General features: G+C 38.6%; 1 protein-coding gene and 1 long non-coding RNA gene across 2 annotated transcripts in view; both read left to right on the top strand.

Annotated features, from left to right (window-relative positions):
* Positions 1-22,488, top strand: part of LOC135699390 (uncharacterized) — a 52,572-nt gene that overhangs the window by 20,099 nt on the left and 9,985 nt on the right. Inside the window, exon 4 of the long non-coding RNA XR_010517520.1 lies at positions 20,861-20,990. This is a non-coding gene — a long non-coding RNA (uncharacterized LOC135699390). The remainder of the gene's footprint in view (positions 1-20,860; positions 20,991-22,488) is intronic.
* On the top strand, positions 2,103-2,989 carry LOC135699332 (uncharacterized). The gene has a single exon (XM_065219580.1). It carries the CDS (start codon positions 2,159-2,161, stop codon positions 2,987-2,989), a length of 831 nt encoding a protein of 276 aa, XP_065075652.1. The 5' UTR covers positions 2,103-2,158.

Genomic DNA, 22,488 nt, shown 5'->3' with positions numbered 1-22,488 from the left:
CTATTAAAGTGAATAAATCGAACTGTTTGTTGCTCAGATGATTTCGGTGGTCCTAAAATGATGAATGGGCTGCACGTAAGGAGACGTAATTGATAATTCTCCCGAATATCCTGGTAAATACACTTTGGCTTAAGTAACAATAGGGGCCACCAAACGACGTATAATAACTTTTGACTTAAAAACCAGTATTTTTAACATGAAAGCTAGCGATTTGCATTTGTATGATTAGAACCCTGCTATATATGTAAAACATTGCTATCACTATGAGATTACACGAGTTTAATTGAAAATAGGAATAACTTTTCGGTCATCAAAACAAAACTTTATTTTTCTCGGATTGGTGCGAATGTTACTTACGACATAATGAAAATTTGCTCTTGATTTATGAACGGCCGAAATGACGTTTCACATTCATCTTGTGCACGGCGAATGAGAACGACCCAAATTTGAGTTTAGTTCACTCATAATCTACATACATTACATACATACATACGTAATACTCAGAACAACAAGGGCATTAACATTTTTTTCCAAAGAATTAATATTTTACTCAAGACTGGCACGATCCTTGTTTTCTTTTCAAAATTAACCAAGTTTCATGCAACATGTTCCAATCGATCAAAAAGACATTATATTTTTTACGTAAAAGTTTTGCAGAGGTTTTAGTTTTACTTTATATTTAAAAATAAATACCACGATGACTAAATCTGATTTGAACGTGGAAATTTTAGCTCCTCAAAAAAGTTCAATGAGTGGGCATAAAAAATTATTAAAATCTTGGTTGCTGGTTGTAGTGGATAAAGGTAAAATGAAAACAAAAAATCTTTCAGTGTTAAAAAAAAGTGAGAGCGAGAGTGAAATAATCCTCCAGCCAGCTGGGGTATTCCGATCGTCTCTTCGTGTCGGATTTTACAATTACCTAGAGAATGTGAGTGTTGAGAGTGCTGAGAGTGTGTGCGTGTGATAATAAAGGAAAAAAAGAATCTCGTTACCGCGCTTGGTTCGGTCACTTGTTGCCGAAGAATTTGAGCTTCGGGAGCAAAATATGAGAGAATCATTCGATCGGGTGCAAAATTGAGAGAGGCACCGAGAATACGCTGAGTGTTTGGGAGATCGTTTGGTCATCGCGTGGGGTTAAACTACAAACGAAAAGATCCGAACGGCATTCCGTTAACTATTGTTTTGGCACGCGGACGTGTGCTATTTTTGCTCCGCGATGAAGATGGCCGAAAAATCGACCAAGCGTCACGACAATGGCGTGGTTGAAGACGCTCCCAATCGGTAAGTATATTTAGACATTGTTAAAACAAAATCTAAAAATATATGCCAAAATAAAAGGGAGCGATAGGTCTCCAGGCATGTAAACAAAAAAATGGCCAAAAACAAAAAGAGCGGTAGGTCTCATGGCAAGAAGAAGAAGAAAAAAAAAGATATGCCAGAACAAAAGGGAGCGATAGGTCTCCAGGCATGTAAATAATGAAAAAAAAAAACATCCAAAAATAAAGAGCGGTAGGTCTCATGGCAAAAGAAAAAAAAAATGGAAGGAATTAAAAAAAAATGTATGAAAATTACTAAAAAAAAAAAAAAAAAATGGAGTGGAAGGTGGCATGGTAAAAAAAATATTGAGTGCGCAGAAAAACGAATCATTAAAATCATTCACATGTCAAGTACAAGATTAAATGTGCGGAAAAAAAAAATTAAAGAGCGAAGTTCACACCAGCATTTGTCGAAACTCGACATGGCATTGAAAGAGCTCGCGGTATCGAATGCCAAAGTTGTGGAAATGTGTGAACAACTGGAAAAAGTTCAGGAGACAATCATTTCGCTGCAGACGACATTGAGTGCAAATAAGAATAATGTGGTTGAAGTAAACAGCGTTGAATTTGCGGGTGAAATTGGCCCTTCAAGTACGCAACGCAATGGCAGCAGCGGCGGTGAGACCACCATGGAAGTTTCCCGCTTCATGTCGTCGGTTAACCAAATTTCGATTTCAACCGTCAATGTTCCGGAATGCAAGTCGTCTGTAGAAGGTGAAGAGATAGGAAAGTTTGAGTTCGAATCATGGAAGGATTTATTACTCGACTCAATGACACCCGCTGGCATAACTGATGAGCCAACCCAGTTCATAGTGTTCAAAGTCAAAGCAGGCTTCAAGTTAATGGAAATCTACAAAAATACGACGACAATGGTTGATGCTCCAGATCCCGAAGCCCATCCATTCACGAACGCCATGCACCGGTTGAAGACATATTTCGGGTCCGGGTCGGACATCATGTTACAGCGTCGCAAACTGGCATTGATGATCCAAAAACCGGATGAATCCGATTTGTCTTTCATCATGAGGGTCGGTGCCATGGCCAGGATGTGTGAGTTTGGTGACGGGAAGGAATTTGAGGAGATCGTGAGCACCGTTGCAGAACACGCGAGAAATAAGGAAGTGCGAACAATGGCACTCAAGATGCTTAGTCGTAAAGGAACGCTGGCGGATTTGGTTGACAAAGTTCGTCAAATTCAAGCTGTCAACATGAACGAGGAATATTATCGCCTTAGACATGGAACGGTAAAACAAGCTACAGTCGCTTCGGTGAGCGTGGGTCAAGGAAGAAGCGACCGTCAGGATTTCACTCGAGACTTGACGAGCCGCGGACGATTTGGAAATCAACAGTTTCTACGTAGAGACGAACTGGTTCCTAGTCGACCTGTGACATCTGGGTGGAAAAATTCTGGAGGAGAACGTTGTTTCAGGTGCAACAGTGTGTTTCACAGGCCGAATGATTGCAGTGCGATTGATAAAACCTGCTTGAAGTGTGGACGCAAAGGTCATTTCAAGCGAGCCTGCAAGACATTAATCCGGACGGGAAACAAGCGTGTGGGTGAACCAGACAGTTCGTACGTTGAAGCAAAGAAGATTGCAATGGTGGACATGGAAGGAAACGCAAAGGAGGAAGAGAGACCAACCGAAGATGATGTAGGTGACAATAAGTATTGATTAAATCTTCATTTCATACACTCCTGAAATACTCTATGAAGTTACGTTAACGTTGAATTCGATGTAATTTTCTTTTGATGAAACAATAAATATAAAATTGGACTTGATGAATTATTCTTTAACAAGTAGAAAAAAAAAGTCGTAAGTCTTCATTCATACGGTATTTCATTAGTTTAAAGTGTTATGACTTGATTTCATATAAAAATTTGCAATTTCCACTCCGTAACATTGATGTTTATTTACCAGATAACAGAAAAACTCATACTGCCGTGTTTTGGTGTTTCGATCGCTGTTACAAGAAATTCACAAGATTGCGGAGTATTAAGTGCTAAGGTGGCAGGGATGAGTTGTGAATTCCTGATTGATTCTGGTGCTCAGGTTAACACCTTGACTGAACAATCATTTAAGGTACTTAATGGAAACCAACAATACAAGGAAGGGTTATACAATATTCAAGAACGATCCGATCGATCCCTTAAGGCTTATGCTTCTGCCGGGGAGATAAAAGTGCTGTATACGTTCGAAGCATTCCTATACGTATCTGAAGATCGACCAATCCTATTGGAAAAGTTTTTCGTTGTAAAAGAGTGCCGATCTCTTCTAAGCAGACAAACAGCAACTCGATATAGTATCCTTCTGCTTGGATTGCAAGTGCCGGTGTCACTAGAAAATTCACGGTTTCCTTTGTGGAACGCAGTGAGAGAAATATCTATCATTGAAGCAAACGAGACTTTCCCTAAGTTCAACATTTCACCAGTCGAAATTAGCTACGACAAGACGAGGCCTCCATGTAGGAACATATTCATGAACATTCCACCTGCCGTGAAACCTTTAGTCGAGCACAGACTTCAGCACTTGATTTCAGCCAATATCATAGAGAGAGTCACCGAAGACATGGACACCTCATTCTGTTCATCCATGTTGGTGGTGCCCAAAGGACGAGATGATATTCGGCTCGTTATTGATTTGCGTGGTCCAAACCGCTACATTAACAGAACACCGTTTAGCATGCCAACATTGGAAAAAATCCTGGTAGATCTGAACGGGTCTAACTGGTTTTCGACAATAGATCTTTCGAATGCCTTTTTCCACATAGAATTACATGAGAACAGTCGTCATTTGACCAACTTTTTCACGGAGTTTGGTATGTTCCGTTATGTCAGACTGCCCTTTGGGCTCTGCAATGCGCCAGACATCTTTCAGGAGGTGTTGCAGAGAAAGATTCTAGGCGGTTGCAAAGGAGTTAAAAATTATCTGGACGATATTATTGTTCATGGCAAAACTAAAGAAGAACACGACACGAATTTAGCAGCAGTGTTAGCCTGTCTCGATGAACATAACGTGAAGATTAATACCTCAAAATGTATCTTTGCTAGCCAATCTGTGAAATTTCTTGGATTCATTTTAACGCCGAGTGGATGGCAGATTGAGGATGAAAAGTTGAGCGCAATCCAAAATTTTCGGAGACCTGAAACGTGCTCTGAAGTAAAAAGTTTCCTTGGGCTTATTACCTATATCGACAAGTTTATTTTGGATCGTGCTACAAAAACTGAACGACTTCGTGCATTGGCTAACGCTGATGTATTCTACTGGACGTCGAAGGAAGAACAGGAGTTTGTAAGTTTACAAAACCGCGTTGCGAATGCCATCAAAAGGTTGGGCTATTTTTGTGCTACGGATAGAACTGAATTATTCGTGGATGCCTCTGCAATAGGGCTTGGGGCGGTTTTAATTCAGTTCAACAAGAATGACGTTCCACGAATCATAGCATGTGCATCTAAGTCGTTAACGTCCACTGAACAAAAATACCCTCATACGCACAAAGAAGCGCTTGCCGTTGTCTGGGGAGTTGAACGGTTTACATTCTATCTGACAGGTAACATTCTATCTGACAGGTAACATTAATTTAAAATCCATTGATGCATATATGTCCAATACTTAGTTACATTTTCATGTACTAGGAATTTCTTTTGTCGTTCGAACGGATGCCGAGGCAAATGAATTTATCTTTCAAAGTGGCCACCGAATTGGAAAACGAGCTGTATCGCGAGCAGAAGCCTGGTCACTCCGTCTTCAGCCATACGATTTCGCAATAAAAAGAGTACCCGGATCTGAAAACATTGCGGATGCTTTATCAAGACTGATTGAAGCATCCCAGGAAGCAACACCATTTGAAGACGATAGTGAAGGCCATTATTTGTTCTCATTGGACGCAGGGTGTATGGACATCACATTAGCAGATATCGAAGTTCAGTCGGAGGATGACGAGGAACTTAAGAGACTGCGGAAGGCTTTGAAATACGGAAAATGGCCACGAGAATTGCGCAGGTATGAAGCTCAGAAAAAAACACTGCACTATCTTGGATACTTAATTTTCAACGGTGACAAAATCATTTTACCAACTGCGTTGCGAACGAAAGCTCTAGTATCCGCGCATGCTGGGCATATAGGAGAAGTCGCGATGAAGAGGATAATGCGGGAGTTTTTTTGGTGGCCAGGAATGGCCACTGAAACCGAACAGTTTGTGAAACAATGTTCAACTTGTTGCCAGCTAGCCAGGAAAAATCGTCCGGTACCACTTTCTTCTCGGGAACTGCCAGATGCTCCTTGGGAAGTCATTTAGATTGATTTCCTTGAAATTCCTGGATGTGGTTCAGGTGAATTTCTGGTTGTTGTGGACATATATTCACGTTTTCTTTCAGTAGTCGAAATGCGCCGGACAAACGCTGAGTGTACAAATGCAGCGCTATGTGAAATTTTCAAGCGTTGGGGCGTTCCACGAATCATCCAGAGCGATAATGGACCCCCATTCCAAAGTTCTTCTTTTTGTACATTTTGGGAGGAAAAAGGCGTGAGAGTTCGAAAAGCAGTACCTCTGAGTCCACAGTCTAACGGAGCAGTAGAAAGACAGAACCAGGGCCTTATCAAAGCGGTAGCTGCGTCCAAGATTGATGGTTCTAACTGGAGGAGAGCTTTGGAAAAGTACGTACATAATCATAACACACGCTAGATTGAAAATCACACCTTTTGAAATGATGGTTGGTTGGAAGTTTCGGGGAACTTTCCCTAGTCTGTGGGGAAGTCCATCCAATCGCGATTTGGATCGTATTGATGTACGGGAGAAAGACGCAGAACAAAAACTACTCAGCAAGCAACACGCAGATAAGACTAGAGGCGCAAAAGCCTCTGATATTGGTGTTGGCGATGTTGTTCATCTGAGTCAGCAAAGGAAGGCTAAGACCGACCCAGTTTTTTCTTCAGAACGATATACTGTTGTTGCAAGACAGGGAGCTAAAGTAGTGATCGTGAGTCAAAATGGCATTCAATACGCACGAAACATACAGGATGTTAAAAGAGCTTCATTTAAGGAAATTCATGGATCGTTGGACTTTAAGGAATTGCCGGATAGCTCCGTGGCTGTATCAGCTGATAACCTATCGCCGGATTTTGCAGCAGGTTCTAGTACAAATAGCCCTCATATATCATCGGACACGAATCTTCGTAGTCGGTCAAATCTAAAAAAACCTGCTAGATACAACAGTGACTACATTTATAGCGTCTTTGAGTGAAAACGTAGAGATAATAACTGTAGACATTGTCAAAATGTAATCTAAAAATATATGCATAAAAAAATCATTGAATTTGACTATTTCATGGAATAATCAGAGTAGAGGCGGAAAATAATGTAGTGGATAAAGGTAAAATGAAAACAAAAAATCTTTCAGTGTTAAAAAAAAGTGAGAGCGAGAGTGAAATAATCCTCCAGCCAGCTGGGGTATTCCGAACGTCTCTTCGTGTCGGATTTTACAATTACCTAGAGAATGTGAGTGTTGAGAGTGCTGAGAGTGTGTGCGTGTGATAATAAAGGAAAAAAAGAATCTCGTTACCGCGCTTGGTTCGGTCACTTGTTGCCGAAGAATTTGAGCTTCGGGAGCAAAATATGAGAGAATCATTCGATCGGGTGCAAAATTGAGAGAGGCACCGAGAATACGCTGAGTGTTTGGGAGATCGTTTGGTCATCGCGTGGGGTTAAACTACAAACAGCGTTGCCAGGTTGCCAGATTTATCTGGCACAGCCAGAGAAATTTAAGCTCTGCCAGACAATTTTTTTGAGAAATCTGGCAGCTTCCTATGTTAATTTGCTGTGCCAGATTTTTGCCAGACATTTTTTTCGGCTTTTGCCAGATTTTTTCAAAATAGGCCTGGCATCTCTGACTACAAACGAAAAGATCCGAACGGCATTCCGTTAACTATTGTTTTGGCACGCGGACGTGTGCTATTTTTGCTCCGCGATGAAGATGGCCGAAAAATCGACCAAGCGTCACGACACTGGTGGATTCATTATTAAACATTTATCGGTTTGGTTTTGCGCTTGATTGGCTGAGTTTGTTTGAAGTTTGTGCAATTTTAGTAAAATGCTCTTTATTTAACTGCCCTTTTTCAATCTGTTATTTCTTAGCAAATTTTTAAATATTTATAGTTAAAATGTTGATCTTTGAAAAGCTTTAGATTTGACTCAAATCTGATTGTGACGAAAAGATACAATAGTTTAAATTTTTTCACAAACTATAAAATTTGGGTATTTTTGGAATTAGATTGCTTTAGTTTTTCATTGTGTCCCCTGCAGCCTCGTAATTCTTGATTGGAAAGTACATATATTTTACAGTATATGAAGCTTTTTCAAAAACCGGAGGTCACCATTTTGGAATTCAAATTGATGTAAGAAATTTACCATAAATTTTTGTTGATGATGAAAAAATGTCACTGCAGTAACTTTTTTCGTTATAAATGGATTTTAGTTCATTTTAAGGTATTTCAAAGATAAATGTTTTGACTAACTACAATGGAGAAGTAATTCAGCTGATTCAGTGCTTCAAGAAATAGTTCGAAGAAGGAAAGTCAAATTTGAAGCATTTTACTAAAACTGCTCAAGCTTCATACAAACTCAGCTTATCAAACTCGAAATCATACTGATAAATCTTGAATAGTTCATATACCATGTGAGTGTTAGCGTCTCAGTGTCGAGTAATTTTTAGAATATCGTTGAGAGTACTCGTTAATATGTTGAAAAATCATAGCAGGTAGTTTTCGTATATGTGTGCAGATTTTCCAAAGATGAATACTAAGATGAAACTGTCGGAAGAAAAACTTTCTATTTTAGTGTCCTCTTTTACGGTCCCTTTCATCCAATGAATACCGTATGCAAGGTAATTTTTGTGGTTTTGCTGCCCCCTCGGTAGAGATGAAATTTTGGGCACTTTTTTTCAAAACAATCACACCAAAATCAAAGATGTCCCATTTTTTAATACCTTGATGAACAACTAATCGATTATTTTTTGTTCGCTGTGCTGGCATTTTTCCACCTATGAGAGTGCAGCACATGTTTGAAGCGATCGGTGATGATCCTCTGGAGATGTTAATGCTTATATGGGCGTGATATAACCGATCACAAATATTTTACTTTTCGGTTCGTTAATCGATTAATCGATTATTCGAATAACAATCGGCCATCACTAATGATACAATTTGAAAGGGACCGGGGATAATCACAAATTACGTTCCCACGGTAACTGAAATAAACACGAGTGTTCACCGGTTGGTTTTTCTCCCATTGACACCGTGACTACCGACCGAGTCGGACGTGTGTGCTGTTGCTGAGGCGTACAGTGTTTTGTGCTGGTTGGAGGAAAGTGTTCTGCGGAAGCCAGTCTGGTGATAGGAAGCGGTTTGTTCGTTTGGTGGAGCGTTCACGAAGTTCCCATAGAGTGTGGTGAAGATCCGGTGAATACAAGAGTATTAAATGCGAGGAGGAGTCCATTTTTTTTTTTGTTAATTACTTTATTTGTACAGGCTCATTCGAATAAACTTTACAGAGCCAAGTTATCATTTTCTTTATACATTATAAATGTCTTAAATCTAAAATTAAAGGATTGGAACCGATTACTCGCGGTCTTCTCGAGGTTAGTGGATGACAATTGTTTGGATCGGGAGAGGGAAAAGGAGATTTGGAATATGATTTATGATTCAAAAATTTCACTATTTCTAAAACAAATACTTAATCCTATCGACGTTATATCAACTCTGTAATTATACAATTATTACAGAAACAAATCTACAAAAAAAAATACACACACACATACAAAACACAAACTAAACACAAGGTTAATCAAACTTACAATCTATGGTTAATATTCTTCAAGAAAACATATATGAGTTGCATAAACTCCAGATCGCGTCTAGCCAAAATATCCCGAACTGGAACATTAGGTTGTCTACCTCGAGCCCGAAGGGAATCCTACAACTCGGATCTGACTCCACGGTGCTCAGCACATGACCAAATAATGTGATCTGCGTCCTGGTAACCTGGAGGAGTCCATTGTCAGCGGTGAAAATTATTCAGCAAGAAGAATAAGAAGCGGGAAGAAGCTGCAAGTGTCCTGGAGTTTAATATTTTTTCCTTAACATTTGATACTTTTTGCGATAACCATTGTGACGACACACAAAAACAAACTGGCAAGCGGCAAAAATGTCATGACATTTCTAAACTGTTTTCTGCCAGTGACAGAACATTTTCGCACAAAGAAGCAGACAAGACCGGCGGCGCGCGCGACATAAATTTATGTCGTGTAGAATTTTGCTGATTTCTGGCTAATTACTGCATTTATTTGATGTTTATTGCATGGAATTAAAAGATAAGAATGAAGACTGACCACTCATAAGCATTGATGTTAAAATTATGCGTAAATAAGAGAGTTGGTAATTTACTGTCACACGCAAGTCTGCAGCTAAAATTTCATTACAATAAACTGTTTGGAAAAATCAGGCTGCGAGATTTTATTTATTCTCTATCCCCGCTGTTCGCTTGGAAGGTAGTTATACACGGCCGCCCGTGTGCTGGTGGTTTTTTTTTTTTTTTTTTTTTTTTTTTTTATTTAATTTATTTGATAAGGCTCAACCGAATTAACTTTACAGAGCCGAGGATTCTTGGTCACTATACAATACATCTTAAAACTATAGTCAAAAGGTACAACACAATAAACACTTTATCTTCCGCTATCCAAAAAGCCTCCTCCATCAGAACTGGAGCCGCTTCCAGTGGTTTCATTGTATGGCAAATTGTTGTACGCCAACGAGGGTCAGAGCGCGTCCATTGCAGCAATGGACGCAAAACGTGGTCAGCACTCACACACTTATCACGCAACGGTTGCTTTCCAAAGCCGACGACGCATCGACCGAAAGAACTGCTGATGAAGAACAATGAGGAGGACCACACAATGGTTGCTGCCGAGAAAACAGACGATCGCGTAGCACACATCGAGAGTGGCCTGCTTTTGTCGACAGCCGAGTGAACACTGTTGTTTCGCTCTGGACGATGGTTTTTCAAAAAATGTACTGTTGCCACCTCTGCTCTTAACATTCATTCCATTCAGAGTTGGTTGGAAATGCTAACATGAAGCTTTAGTGTGATAATTTATTAGCTAGAGAATGATCTTTAGAAGAGGGTAGGTGGATAGTTCCGTTAGAGTACGGCAGTATGAAAATTAAATAGAAGCTGAAAATGAGCGAAGGGCCATTAATGCGACAGTTTTTAAAGTTAGACGCACATCTTTTGCCTAACCCGTACGATGTACGCGGATACACAGACAAGCAGACATAACTCTTAACAGAAAATTCTTTAAAAACTATTGTCAAGCATATTTATATGCACACTAGCACCCTCTATAATAGACATTCCCAACCGTCGCTTTGCAACCGGAGCATTCATTGTTCATGCATTTTTTCACAAATTACTTTTCCCTCGTTCTTTTAATACGTCAGAGCGCCTCATTGACATTAAATAATAGGCCTAGCCATGCGAATTGATCGTTTTCTTTATTCACCTGGTCTTCATATGCAACGCCGAGTTTGACATCACTCTTTTCAGTACAGTGAGAGAATGAAACATGTATTCAATTAACACTACCTGACCTGTTCTTTACGCCATTGAACGCCACAGCTCGGTCAGCTGTGTTTTGAAAACAAAACAAGACTTTTCCGGAAGATTCATTCTCCTTGCCTTGCGGTCTGTGGCGGAGACTTGAAGTATGTCTTCAAGTTTACAGGCAATTATTATATCATTCCATTATTATATGACACATTATACGCTGGGTATGGGACGGTCCAACCAGGGTACCCCATTGAAGCGATTTGGATGGGGAGAGTGGAATTTCCAACTTCCTGTCGTTAATAGAGCGTGAATTGAAGGCGGGACATTCCCTCGTGTGATGGCTTGTACATTACCGGGTCGTAGGATTTTATTGTTGGAAGGAGATTCTCTTTGATCTCGCGGACTAAGCGTAAGTGTCTCTGCTTAAAGGTTCGCCCTCCGTTGTTGGCCCTTCATACAATGGTAAATTGAATACAATCAGGTGTTGTACTTGATCAAGTCGTACGAGGTGGACAGTCCACTGTCTAATGGTTGTGCCTGCAACAATGAGTGGTTTCCTTTACATACATACATACATACATACATGTGTGCAGTTTTTCTCCGTCAGTAAATCTCCCTGGTATGCCAGAGTAGAGCAGCATATCATAATACGCAGCCATCCACCCACCGAAGTCTACAAAACCCACCACCAGATGGAGTAAAACAGCATGTTAGGCGGCCATGATAGGTGGTTACAAAAAGCCATTATGAACGGACACAATGACTGGCGATGGAAAACGAATGGCCTGGGTCACTGACCAATAGTCAAAGACTACATACGTCTTTTTAGGTTACATACAGCGATCAGGTTAATCATCAATATTTCAGAAATTTTGATGCTCATCCTTAAAAGTTACAACTTAAAAAATCATGAGGTCATAGACTTTTGTCCAATTTACAAGTTTAAATCAGATTTAATCATCAAGGTATTTAATCTATATACAAAGTGTACCAAAAACCTTTGCTAAGCTTTCACGTGTTTACAAAAATTTATTGTGTATCGATTGGGAATTGAATCGGGAAAGCTTTGAATAAACAACTTTAAAGCTTTGAATAAACAAGCTTTAAACAACTAATACTATGGTAAAAAATGTCAATGCTGCGGGTTTTTACGATTTTTTGTAGCGGCGTTAAATATAATAGCAGATATAACTTATAAAGATATAAGTTTGTTCTCTTTTGATCAATTGAGCTGAAACCTTCTCCACAGAACTACAAATGTGATCAATTTTTCGATTTAAAATACCATAGTTTTTAAAGCATCTGCCAGAAGTAAGATACAAAGTTTTTTAACTAAAAATAAATTTAATTATTTGAATTTCAACTAGATTGTTAGGAAAAACAATCATCGTGGATTTTCAGAATTGTTTACATGTTATGGCATTTTTCACGGACAATCCAGATTATCCGGAAAATCAAGATACGGCCACTTTAACCCAAAATATCGATTCCTTATTAAATACGCTTTGATCTCGTGATTCTGAACGATATTGAAAAAAAATCCGTAAGGTTCTACTACCATTTTTAGAATGTGCCCACTTTATCAATCAATCTGGATTAACTTTAAGCCAAAATATGAATTCCATATTAAATACATTTTGATGTCGTGATTCTCAACGATATAGAAAAAATGCGCAAGGTTATAGAACAATTTTAATCCACCACTATTGAGAAATGATGAAGTGATCGGTTTTGATACAGTGGTCTTCCTTACCTTCATCGCAAGGAATCTATTATAAATAAAAGGTCCTGTCATTTAGAACCTTCAAATAATGAGGAGCATCCTCCAAAGGCACACCCCTTTTCAGTCAAAATTGGATTCTTAGCAACAAAATTAAGTATAATGACCATGCACCAGAACCCTGGTCACTACAAACTAAGGAACAGCGAAAAGGAGATTAGGAATCACATAGATGGAGTCTAAATAACTATTTTTTTTCCTTGTTTCAAGATCATCCTCGATGGATAAAACCGAGTCTTGTCATTATCAACAAGGCATAAACAGTAACAATGACTCAGATGCGTTCCTTTGATTACTGAAAAATAATATCCCCCTAGTTTTAAGTAGTCGGTGGTAGATCTTACATCCCCTAACGTACCACGAAAAGGTGATAAAACCACGGTACGGGGCTTAAGCGTTACCAGAGGTTTTATAACGCAATCCGGTTTAAAATTTGATGAGAGCCATCCATTTAATAAAAATTAAATTTATTCCAGAATATATCATACAATGCACAAGATTCATCAACTAAATACGACAGGGCATCGTTTGTGGGCTGTTAGGTAGTTTAAGCTTCAGTTGGCTGTGGTGGCTCTTCTTTTCCATATACCCCGGAATAGATAGTACGAATAAGGGCTGCCATGTGATGTTTTGCTGTACCTGTTGTGGACATTTGTACATCCTTTTCCTTAAATTTATTCAGGACTTCTTGTCTTGCCTCAAAAGTTATCCTTTGTGGTGGATACCGACCTAGCCACCGCAACGCGAGGCAAAGTGTATGTTGGTCAACCAACGTACGATGTGTCGTTTATGCTGGATAAGCATTACCAGTATAAACATCACATATCGTTCTATGGGCGATGAACTGCATTTGCTGACGCAGCGTATGCTACACGGGGCTATCGCCAGCCGTTTAGCAGTAAGTTAAAAAGGAGAAAATAAAACGATGATTCTTAACGCAACCACCGGCCTAGTCACATGATATCACATGGCGATCCTTTGCCAGTGCGTGATTTTGTAACAGTTACCAAGTGAAGTAATTTGAAAAATTGTAAGAATAGTTGGCTGATTCAGTTGAAAACACAAGTGTGTACCATTATTTTGGACGCGAAAAGTGTATTTTCGTGAAGAAATGAGCTTACATACATGAAGTGATTTGTGAAGGATTAAAAGATGGGCCATAGATTTCACTAATTGAAGCGAACTAATTGCGCGAGTGAACCACGGCAAAAGTGGTAAAAATTAAATTGGTACCTGCTACAGATAGGAGAGAAATATAAACAGTGCACAATGATACCAAAGCCGTATTTCGGAGGACATAAGTGCTTGCGCACAATCCGTTATATTTAGGCTAAACGTTGAAAACGAAAATTGAATAAGTGACTATAAACCTAACAGTGACAATGGGCTGGTTCTCGGCGGACGAGATCGTGACCAGCAGTGCTGTGGAAACGTCGCACACCACGTATCAAACAATTGCATTGTGTGCGTTGGCAGTGGTAGCAGCGGGATACGTGCTGGCCAGAGTGGCAGCAAAAGTACATCGTCAGCAAACAGAAAGAATTGCGGAAAGAACCGCTAGGCTTGTGACATTGCCAGTTTAGAAAAAAAAAGAATATAAGACTATAAGTGCGCGAAAGATCCCTGAATGGTGATCTCGGAAGAGAAGTGAAAGGCAACTCTACTGACAAATTAAAATAAAAAATATGAACAATGTCAGGTGAAAGAGACCTTAATGAGGAAATGGTGTACCAAGTCATTGAACATTTTGAACGTGAAAAGCGCTATTGGAAAAGGTTAAGTTTGAAACGCATCATATTAACCAGTAACGCAATAACGTCAAAGGAGTTAATCGTGGAGCAACTATTCGAACTAGCGGCAGGAGCTGCCCTAAGGACAGGAAAACAACGCATCCAGGAAGACCTACTATGGGACTACAGGGAGGTAGTCCAACTGATAGCTGATTATAGGGAGCGACGAGAAGTTCCAGCAGGAAATTTTAATTAAAATTATACAATTTTAAATTCATTAAGTGTTAAAAAAAAATAATAAATAATTAATTTTCTTTTAGGTGTTGAAAAGTTATCTAAAGAGAAAAAAAAAAACAAAACAGGTATGTTTTTAGATAAGCTAAGAAAGGAATGGAAAGCTTCTTCTCAGGAGGAGATAGCTTAATTAAATTACTGAATAGCTTGAAAAAACACAAGCAATTCAGTATTGAAACTAGAAATAGAAAAATTAAATTTATAAAAGAAACCCTCCAACAAATTAAACAAGCTGTCCTCTTGTTGAAAGGGACAGAACTAGAAAATAAACTTAAGAGCAGGTACGTGCAGCTCAAAGGAGTAGCCAATGAGTGCCTAACATTGTTGAATGAGCCTGCTCTAGAAAGGACTTTAGAAAACATTAAAGAAGAAGGAGAGGTAGAAGAAGATGATGAGGTAGAAGAGGAAGATGACGTAGAAGAAGAAGAAGAAGAAGAAGAGGAGGAACACGACGAAGTCGAAACGGAAGAAGATAGCGAAAAAGAAGACGAAACAAAAATGTCACCAAAACTAGATATTGGTTTGGCGCTAAAATTAGTGAAGCCTTTTGATGGCTCGGTTACGCAGTTAACGAGTTACATTGAAAGTGTGGAACTTTTAAAAGACTACGCGGAAGGAGTCCCAGAGGCGGATATCCTAAAATTCCTTAAAACAACATTAACAGGAGCAGCGCATGGTGCAATAGACACCGTTGCAACAATCGCTTTGGCTTTTGAAGCGTTGAGGCAAAAGTTTGCTATAAAAGTGACACCGAAAGCTGTGGAAAATGAGATGCACAGCAAACGGCAGAACATGAAGACCATTTCGGACTTCGGTTCCGAAATTGAAAAGTTAACAGCAAAACTAGCTGCAGCACACGTATCAGCGGGTACATTTGCAAATGAGGCTTCTGCAACCAACATTGTGGAGCCAATTGCAGTAAATGCATTTATTGATGGGCTGAAAGACCCATCAACACGATTTTTTTTGAAGGCAAGAAATCCGTCTACGCTGAACAAGGCCATATCAGATGCACTAGAGTGCCAAGCCACTCCAAACACATCAAACACATTGGAAAATATGATGGCACTTTGGTGTACATCAAATAATATCGTAAGGGGAAATTACACACACAGAAGTAACCACCCCACAAGAGGAAGGTTTGTAAGAGGCCGCGGTTACGAAGGTAACCGAGGCAGAGGTAATAATCGAGGAAGAGGTTATTACCAAAATCAGAATAACTTTCAACAGGCACAACAATACTCGAACAATCAGAGAGGATACTACAGAGGACAATCTCAGAGGTATCCAAATAATTACAGAGGAAGAGGCAATGTCGTCAACATGGCTAATGCCTCCCCACAACAACATCAACAACAACAGCAACAACAACAACAGCAGGCACAGCCTGATAATTCCCAACGACAAAACGAAGAAGCAAATCTGATTGATCTTTTTCGCTAATTTTAGCGTAGAAAGAGCTCTCAGAGCTAAATTTAATTTATTCAACAAGTGCTTTGAGTTGATTGTGGACAGCGGAGCATCTTGCTGTCTAATCGACAAAAGGTACATACCGGAAAATTTACAAATAAATGAGTCCCAGACACTTGAGGTTAGTGGTGTCAACGGGTTAACACATACTTTGGGATATGTGGATACTTTTTTAGGATATAATTCTATAGAATACCCCATAAGGTTCCATGTAATGAAACAATTACCACCCAATGTAATTGGATTGATTGGCACAAATTTCTTAAAAGACAATAATGCAAAAATTGATTTTGCAAAAATGAAAATGGAATTTAAAATCCCAGAAGAAGAGTACAACTTTATAATACCAGCCAGAACAGAGGTAACTAAATTTTTAAAGACAGGCTATACCGACACTTGTGTTGTATTGAATCAAGAAGTTCAACCACATGTGTATATAGCTAATGCATTAGTACAACCAGTCAATGGGAGAATACCCATCCGATTGGTTAATATTAAAAACAAGCCAATAAAAATTTCAAAACTACAACCGATAATCAAACCTGCAAATGATTATTTAATTGTAGAAACCAATCACAAAAAAGAAAAGAAAGACAGAATGTCACAATTGTTAAAAGAATTGGAATTAGGACACTTGTCTGAAGTAGAAAAAAAGCACATAGTACAAATTTGTACGAAGTATGCTGATATATTTTGCCTAGAAAACGACAGTCTGACAATAACTAATATTTATAGTCCTGTTGTTAAGGTTAAAAAAGAAGCACAGCCTATTTATAGCAAACCCTATAAATTACCACATGCTCAAAAAGCAGAAGTTGAAGAGCAAATTCAAAAAATGGTCAAAGACCAAATTATTGAACAAGCCACTTCCGCATGGAACAGTCCTGTTTTACTTGTTCCCAAGAAAAGCTCGGGAGACAAGAAAAAATGGAGACTTGTTATTGACTACAGAAAAATCAATGCAGTTATTGAGGACGATAAATTCCCTCTACCGAATATTGATGATATAATTGATGCACTAGCAGGTGCAAAGTATTTTACACACTTAGACCTATCGCAAGGCTACTATCAATGTTCACTGAGACCTGAAGATAGGCCAGCAACAGCTTTTTCAACACCCTCAGGGCAGTATCAAATGACAAGACTGCCCATGGGATTAAAAATAAGTCCATCCTCGTTTTCACGTCTAATGACTGTAGCGATGTCAGGATTAGATATGACGAAGTGTCTTGTCTACTTGGATGACATTATCGTCTTTGGAAAATCCGTTGAGGAGCATAACAAAAACTTGATATCAGTTTTTGAAAAACTCCGAAAAGTAAATTTAAAATTGAATCCTAAAAAATGTAATTTCTTCAAAACAGAATTACTTTATCTTGGACATTTAATATCAGCTGAAGGGGTTAAGCCTGATCCTGCAAAAGTAGAAGTGGTGAAAAATTGGCCAAGACCTAAAAGTGCTGATGAAGTCAAAAGGTTTGTAGCTTTTGCAAACTATTATAGAAAACATATAAAAAATTTTGCTTCGTTATGTATACCATTGAATTATCTAACACGTAAACACATTACATTTATATGGAATGATGAATGTGAGAAATCGTTCAACATGCTTCGAGAGAAATTTTTAAGTCCACCAGTTCTCGATTTTCCGGACTTTTCAAAAAATAATACATTTTCTCTGCATACTGATGCATCTGGATATGCAATAGGCGCTGTCCTTTCAAATATGAATGGCAGACCAGTTGCTTATGCCAGTAAAATGCTGAATAATGCTGAGAAAAACTACCCAACAATTGAAAAGGAACTTTTGGCCATGGTTTGGGGCATACGTCATTTCCGACCGTACTTGTATGGGAGGAAATTTGATGTGTATACAGACCACAGACCGTTAGTTTACCTTTTCTCATTAACAGACCCTTCAAGTCGACTGACAAAATTCAGGTTGGCTTTGGAAGAATATGACTTTGAAGTGATTTACAAGCGAGGTTCAGAAAATGTGATAGCGGACGCGTTGTCACGTATTTCAAGCAAGGATCTCAAGGAATTCACTGAAAAAGCAAATTTAGTAACAACCCGTTCAAATACACGAGATAAAACTAGTAAATCTAATACGACAATTAATAATAGGACTGATCACCCTACATCACCGATTGTCAGTAATATAGAACTAGTAATTGACTCAAAATGTAAAGATGTTAAGTTTGACCCAGATAAAATTACAATACCGAGTTTCAAGACTTTGGTTCACCTACGGGGAATCATGGTGAAATTGACGGAATATTGCAAAAATAGAAAAGATATATATCTAATTATAAAGGAATCAAGTAAACATGCGCATGAATTACTAGAAAAAATAAAAGTTTTAAATATGAGGAGTACTCCAAGAATAATAATACTGGGCAATAAAATACAAGAAATTATAAATGAGTGTGATAAAAAACTTATACTCAACGATTTTCACATCTTACCGACAGCCGGACATGCTGGAATACAGAGAACTTATAGGACAATGAAAAAACGATATTTTTGGAAAAATATGCATAGAGACATAGAGGAATACATTAAAAAATGTGCCTTGTGTCAAAAGAACAAACTTCAAAACCAGAAAAAAGTACCAATGGTGGTTACATCTACAGCCAATGGTGCTTTTGAAAAAATTTATTTAGACCTAGTAGGTCCACTTTTACCTACAACAGAGGGATATCAGTACATATTAACAACTCAATGCGAATTAAGTAAATTTATCACAGCAACACCAATTAAAAACAAATCTACTCAAGCAGTTGCCAAAGCTTTTGTAGAAAATGTAATTTTGAACTACGGAATTCCTAGGGAAATAGCAACAGACAAGGGAACAGAGTTTATGTCAAAATTATTCAAAGATATTTGTAACATATTACAAATAGCTAAATTAAACAGTACAGCCTATCACCATGAAAGTATAGGTGCTTTGGAAAATTCACATAAAATTCTAGGGAACTTCTTACGAATTTTTTCAACAACAAAACTTTTTGATTGGTCCTCATGGACAAAATTTTACCAATTTTCTTACAACAACACAGTTCATTCAGAAACAAACAAAACACCATATGAATTGGTGTATGGAAAAATTTGTAACATACCATCGAATAGAACAGACAATACTAAACCAGACCCAATTTATAACATAGACGACTATTCCAAAGAGTTAAAGATGAAATTATAAATAACACAACAAGAGGCACGAAGTGAACTTGTTAAATCAAAATTAAAGAGAACAACAAATTCATATAAAAACGCAAGACAAATGAAGTATACACCAGGACAACTAGTATTGATAAAAAATGAGACAGGAGGGAAAATGGATCCAATTTACAAGGGTCCGTTCCCTGTAGTAAAGGATGAAAACCCGAACATAACAATAAGAATAGGAGACAAAGAAGATACAATTCATAAAAATAGGGTAAAACCATGGACGTGTGGTGGATAACTAAAATAATAATTACATGTATTAAATCATTTATTTTTACTCATTATTGTTTATATTATATTACCTTAATAATCAGTAATAAAAAAGAGATGAATATGAAATATTTATCACAATAGTTTATAAAGGAAACATTTACGCTTAAAATAACGTAATTGGTATGAAATACCTCTTGCAACATTTTTATAATAAATATCATTATACAAACTTTTATAACATTTATAATAACATATACATATATAACCATATTCTACAACAATCAAAATCATTATAATATTTAGGAAATCAATTCATAAACCCGTAAAGGTAAAGTAGAGAAGAATTACCTACACTAGTATATAATTGAATATATGAATTAAATAGTTTTAAATTTTTAACTAATAGATAAAAATTTAAAATAATATAAATAGGGCGTGTGGTGGATACCGACCTAGCCACCGCAACGCGAGGCAAAGTGTATGTTGGTCAACCAACGTACGATGTGTCGTTTATGCTGGATAAGCATTACCAGTATAAACATCACATATCGTTCTATGGGCGATGAACTGCATTTGCTGACGCAGCGTATGCTACACGGGGCTATCGCCAGCCGTTTAGCAGTAAGTTAAAAAGGAGAAAATAAAACGATGATTCTTAACGCAACCACCGGCCTAGTCACATGATATCACACCTTTTTAAAGTACTAATCTTCACAACACAAAGGGCACCATTACGGAGCATTAGATTTGATCAAAATATTCGCAGTTCAACGCTTCCAGCTGGGTGAGAGGCGATATAGAACGTCATGTCCGGTATCGCGACGATTATGCTTGCGCGTATCTGACGCAGTTTAATTTTAATTTATGATATGCGTGCCATTGTGCGCTTATATTTTATTCTCACAGGTATATATATACAGGTATTGCACTATAGACGTCCATATTCATCAGGTTAAAAAAAAATACTCCGCTCACTTGTCCCTCTGAGGATTTCTAGTGCAGATGATATTTAACATAAAAATAATAATTTTAAAACGTTACTCTGGGACCATAAAAAAGATAAAAGAATATTGTTTTCAAACAGTTAACATGAAATCAAATTACCGTGATTCACATTTTTTAAGGTTTCGGTAGATTATCGATACAATCTGTCATTTTAACAAAATTGAGTACACATTTTCAACATTCTTATCACAATTCTTTACTTCCAATCTTTATTCCTCCAGCAAAACCAGAATTGATTTCCTGAGCGGGTTCCAGTTGGACGACTAGTTACATACAAAAAATCAATGTCCATCACAGATTTTATTTCATATTCCTCTAACAACTTCTATCGTACGTGCGGAACACATTTATGTAAGTATAGATCCGTCTTATGACTCGTATTTCATCAACCTTTCTTCCATACAGAGGCATAACAGCTGCGCTTGAAGTGAAAATTGCATCCATTTTGTGCCCCTTGTGTGTGTGCGTGTGTGTGTGTTTTTTTTTTTGACAAGGAGGAAACCTTCAAAACGGCCATCATGCTACCGCTTGACGACCGGGCGCACGGTTGCGGTGACATGGTGTGTGGGATTCTTACCGCACTAAAACCTCCTTGGACGCCTTGCCCTTTACCTCCGGAACCACTTATCGTATAACTTCGGTGGGCGCTGTGCATTACGTACCTCACTTTACCTCAGCTAACTGGCGCTTCCAGTTCGCTGATCGTCTCTCCAATTTGTGAGCCATTTAGCTCCCAGCGTCACGTTAACGTCATTTAGCTCACGTACGTCACGCTAACCCCCGGAATGTATTCAACCTACTTCGACGGAGAGTTCTCCCGGCTTCGTCTTTCACTTCACACTCGTACTATTTTCTAGCTGGTCTTCTCGCCATTTTCGCTGCAGCGCTGACATGATCTGCGTTACTGCTTTGCTGACGGCGTTAAAGGTGCCCTCCTCTCAACACATTTCTTCGACGACATTCTCCGCGCTAAGGGCGAGCATCTCCTGTCGCACAGCATAATCGAAGACCACGTGGTCTGGTGGTTCTTCCACATTCCCACACTCCGGCCAGAAGGGTGACGTTGTGTTTTCGAACCGATGCATGTACTTCCTGAAGCAGCCATGACCAGACAGGAACTGCGTCAAATGGAAGTTGACTTCTCCATGCTTCCTGTTCACCCAGGTCGAAAGAATCGGTATTAGCCTGTGTGTCCATCTACCGTTCTCTGCTGCATCCCACTCCTGCTGCCACTTAGTCATCGACACCGTTCTCACCATTTTTAGTACTCCTCTGGTTTCTCTCGTCATATAGCACTCGTAGTCCTCCGCCAAGGTGATGCCGATTGGGATCATACCGGCGATAACGCATACTGCCTCCAGGATTACTTCCACTCACTTGCTATAAAAATTGGTTTTTTTTTCATAATTATGAAATCATTAGGAGTTCAAAAGATAATAAGTACTTGCTATTTAGAAGAAGAGGCTGTAAAGTATGTGTTTGACTCATAAAACCTATCAATTTTGCTTTCAGGGCGTCACAATCAGCGATTTATGATTTGTGAGCGTTCACTCAGAGTGAGCGCTCACGAATCGTAAGATCGCTTATTGAGACGCTCTGAACGCAATATTGACAGGTTTTATGTATCAAACACATACTTAATAACCTCTTCTTCTAATGAGCAAGTACTAATTATTATTTTAATATCAAATGATTTCATAATGATGAAAAACTATTTTTTATAGTAAATGAGTGGAAGCAACCCTGACTGCCTCCGTCGAAATGGTTCTGTACGCACTCACCTCTTGCTGCTGCTTGGACCAGAATTGTTCGGCATGATTTTGGCTATTGCGTTGATGACCTTCACCGC

Source organism: Ochlerotatus camptorhynchus, unplaced genomic scaffold, assembly GCF_037179485.1.
Source record: "Ochlerotatus camptorhynchus isolate MF236.1 unplaced genomic scaffold, CSIRO-AGI_Acam_v1.1 ptg000107l, whole genome shotgun sequence".
Classification (NCBI taxonomy): domain Eukaryota; kingdom Metazoa; phylum Arthropoda; class Insecta; order Diptera; family Culicidae; genus Ochlerotatus; species Ochlerotatus camptorhynchus.
Note: the sequence above shows the minus strand (reverse complement) of the source record. Positions and strands in the feature narration are given on the sequence as shown.

Coding starts and splice junctions, on each gene's coding strand:
- LOC135699332 (XM_065219580.1), top strand. CDS start 2,159: ATGGAAATCTACAAAAATACGACGACAATGGTTGATGCTCCAGATCCC.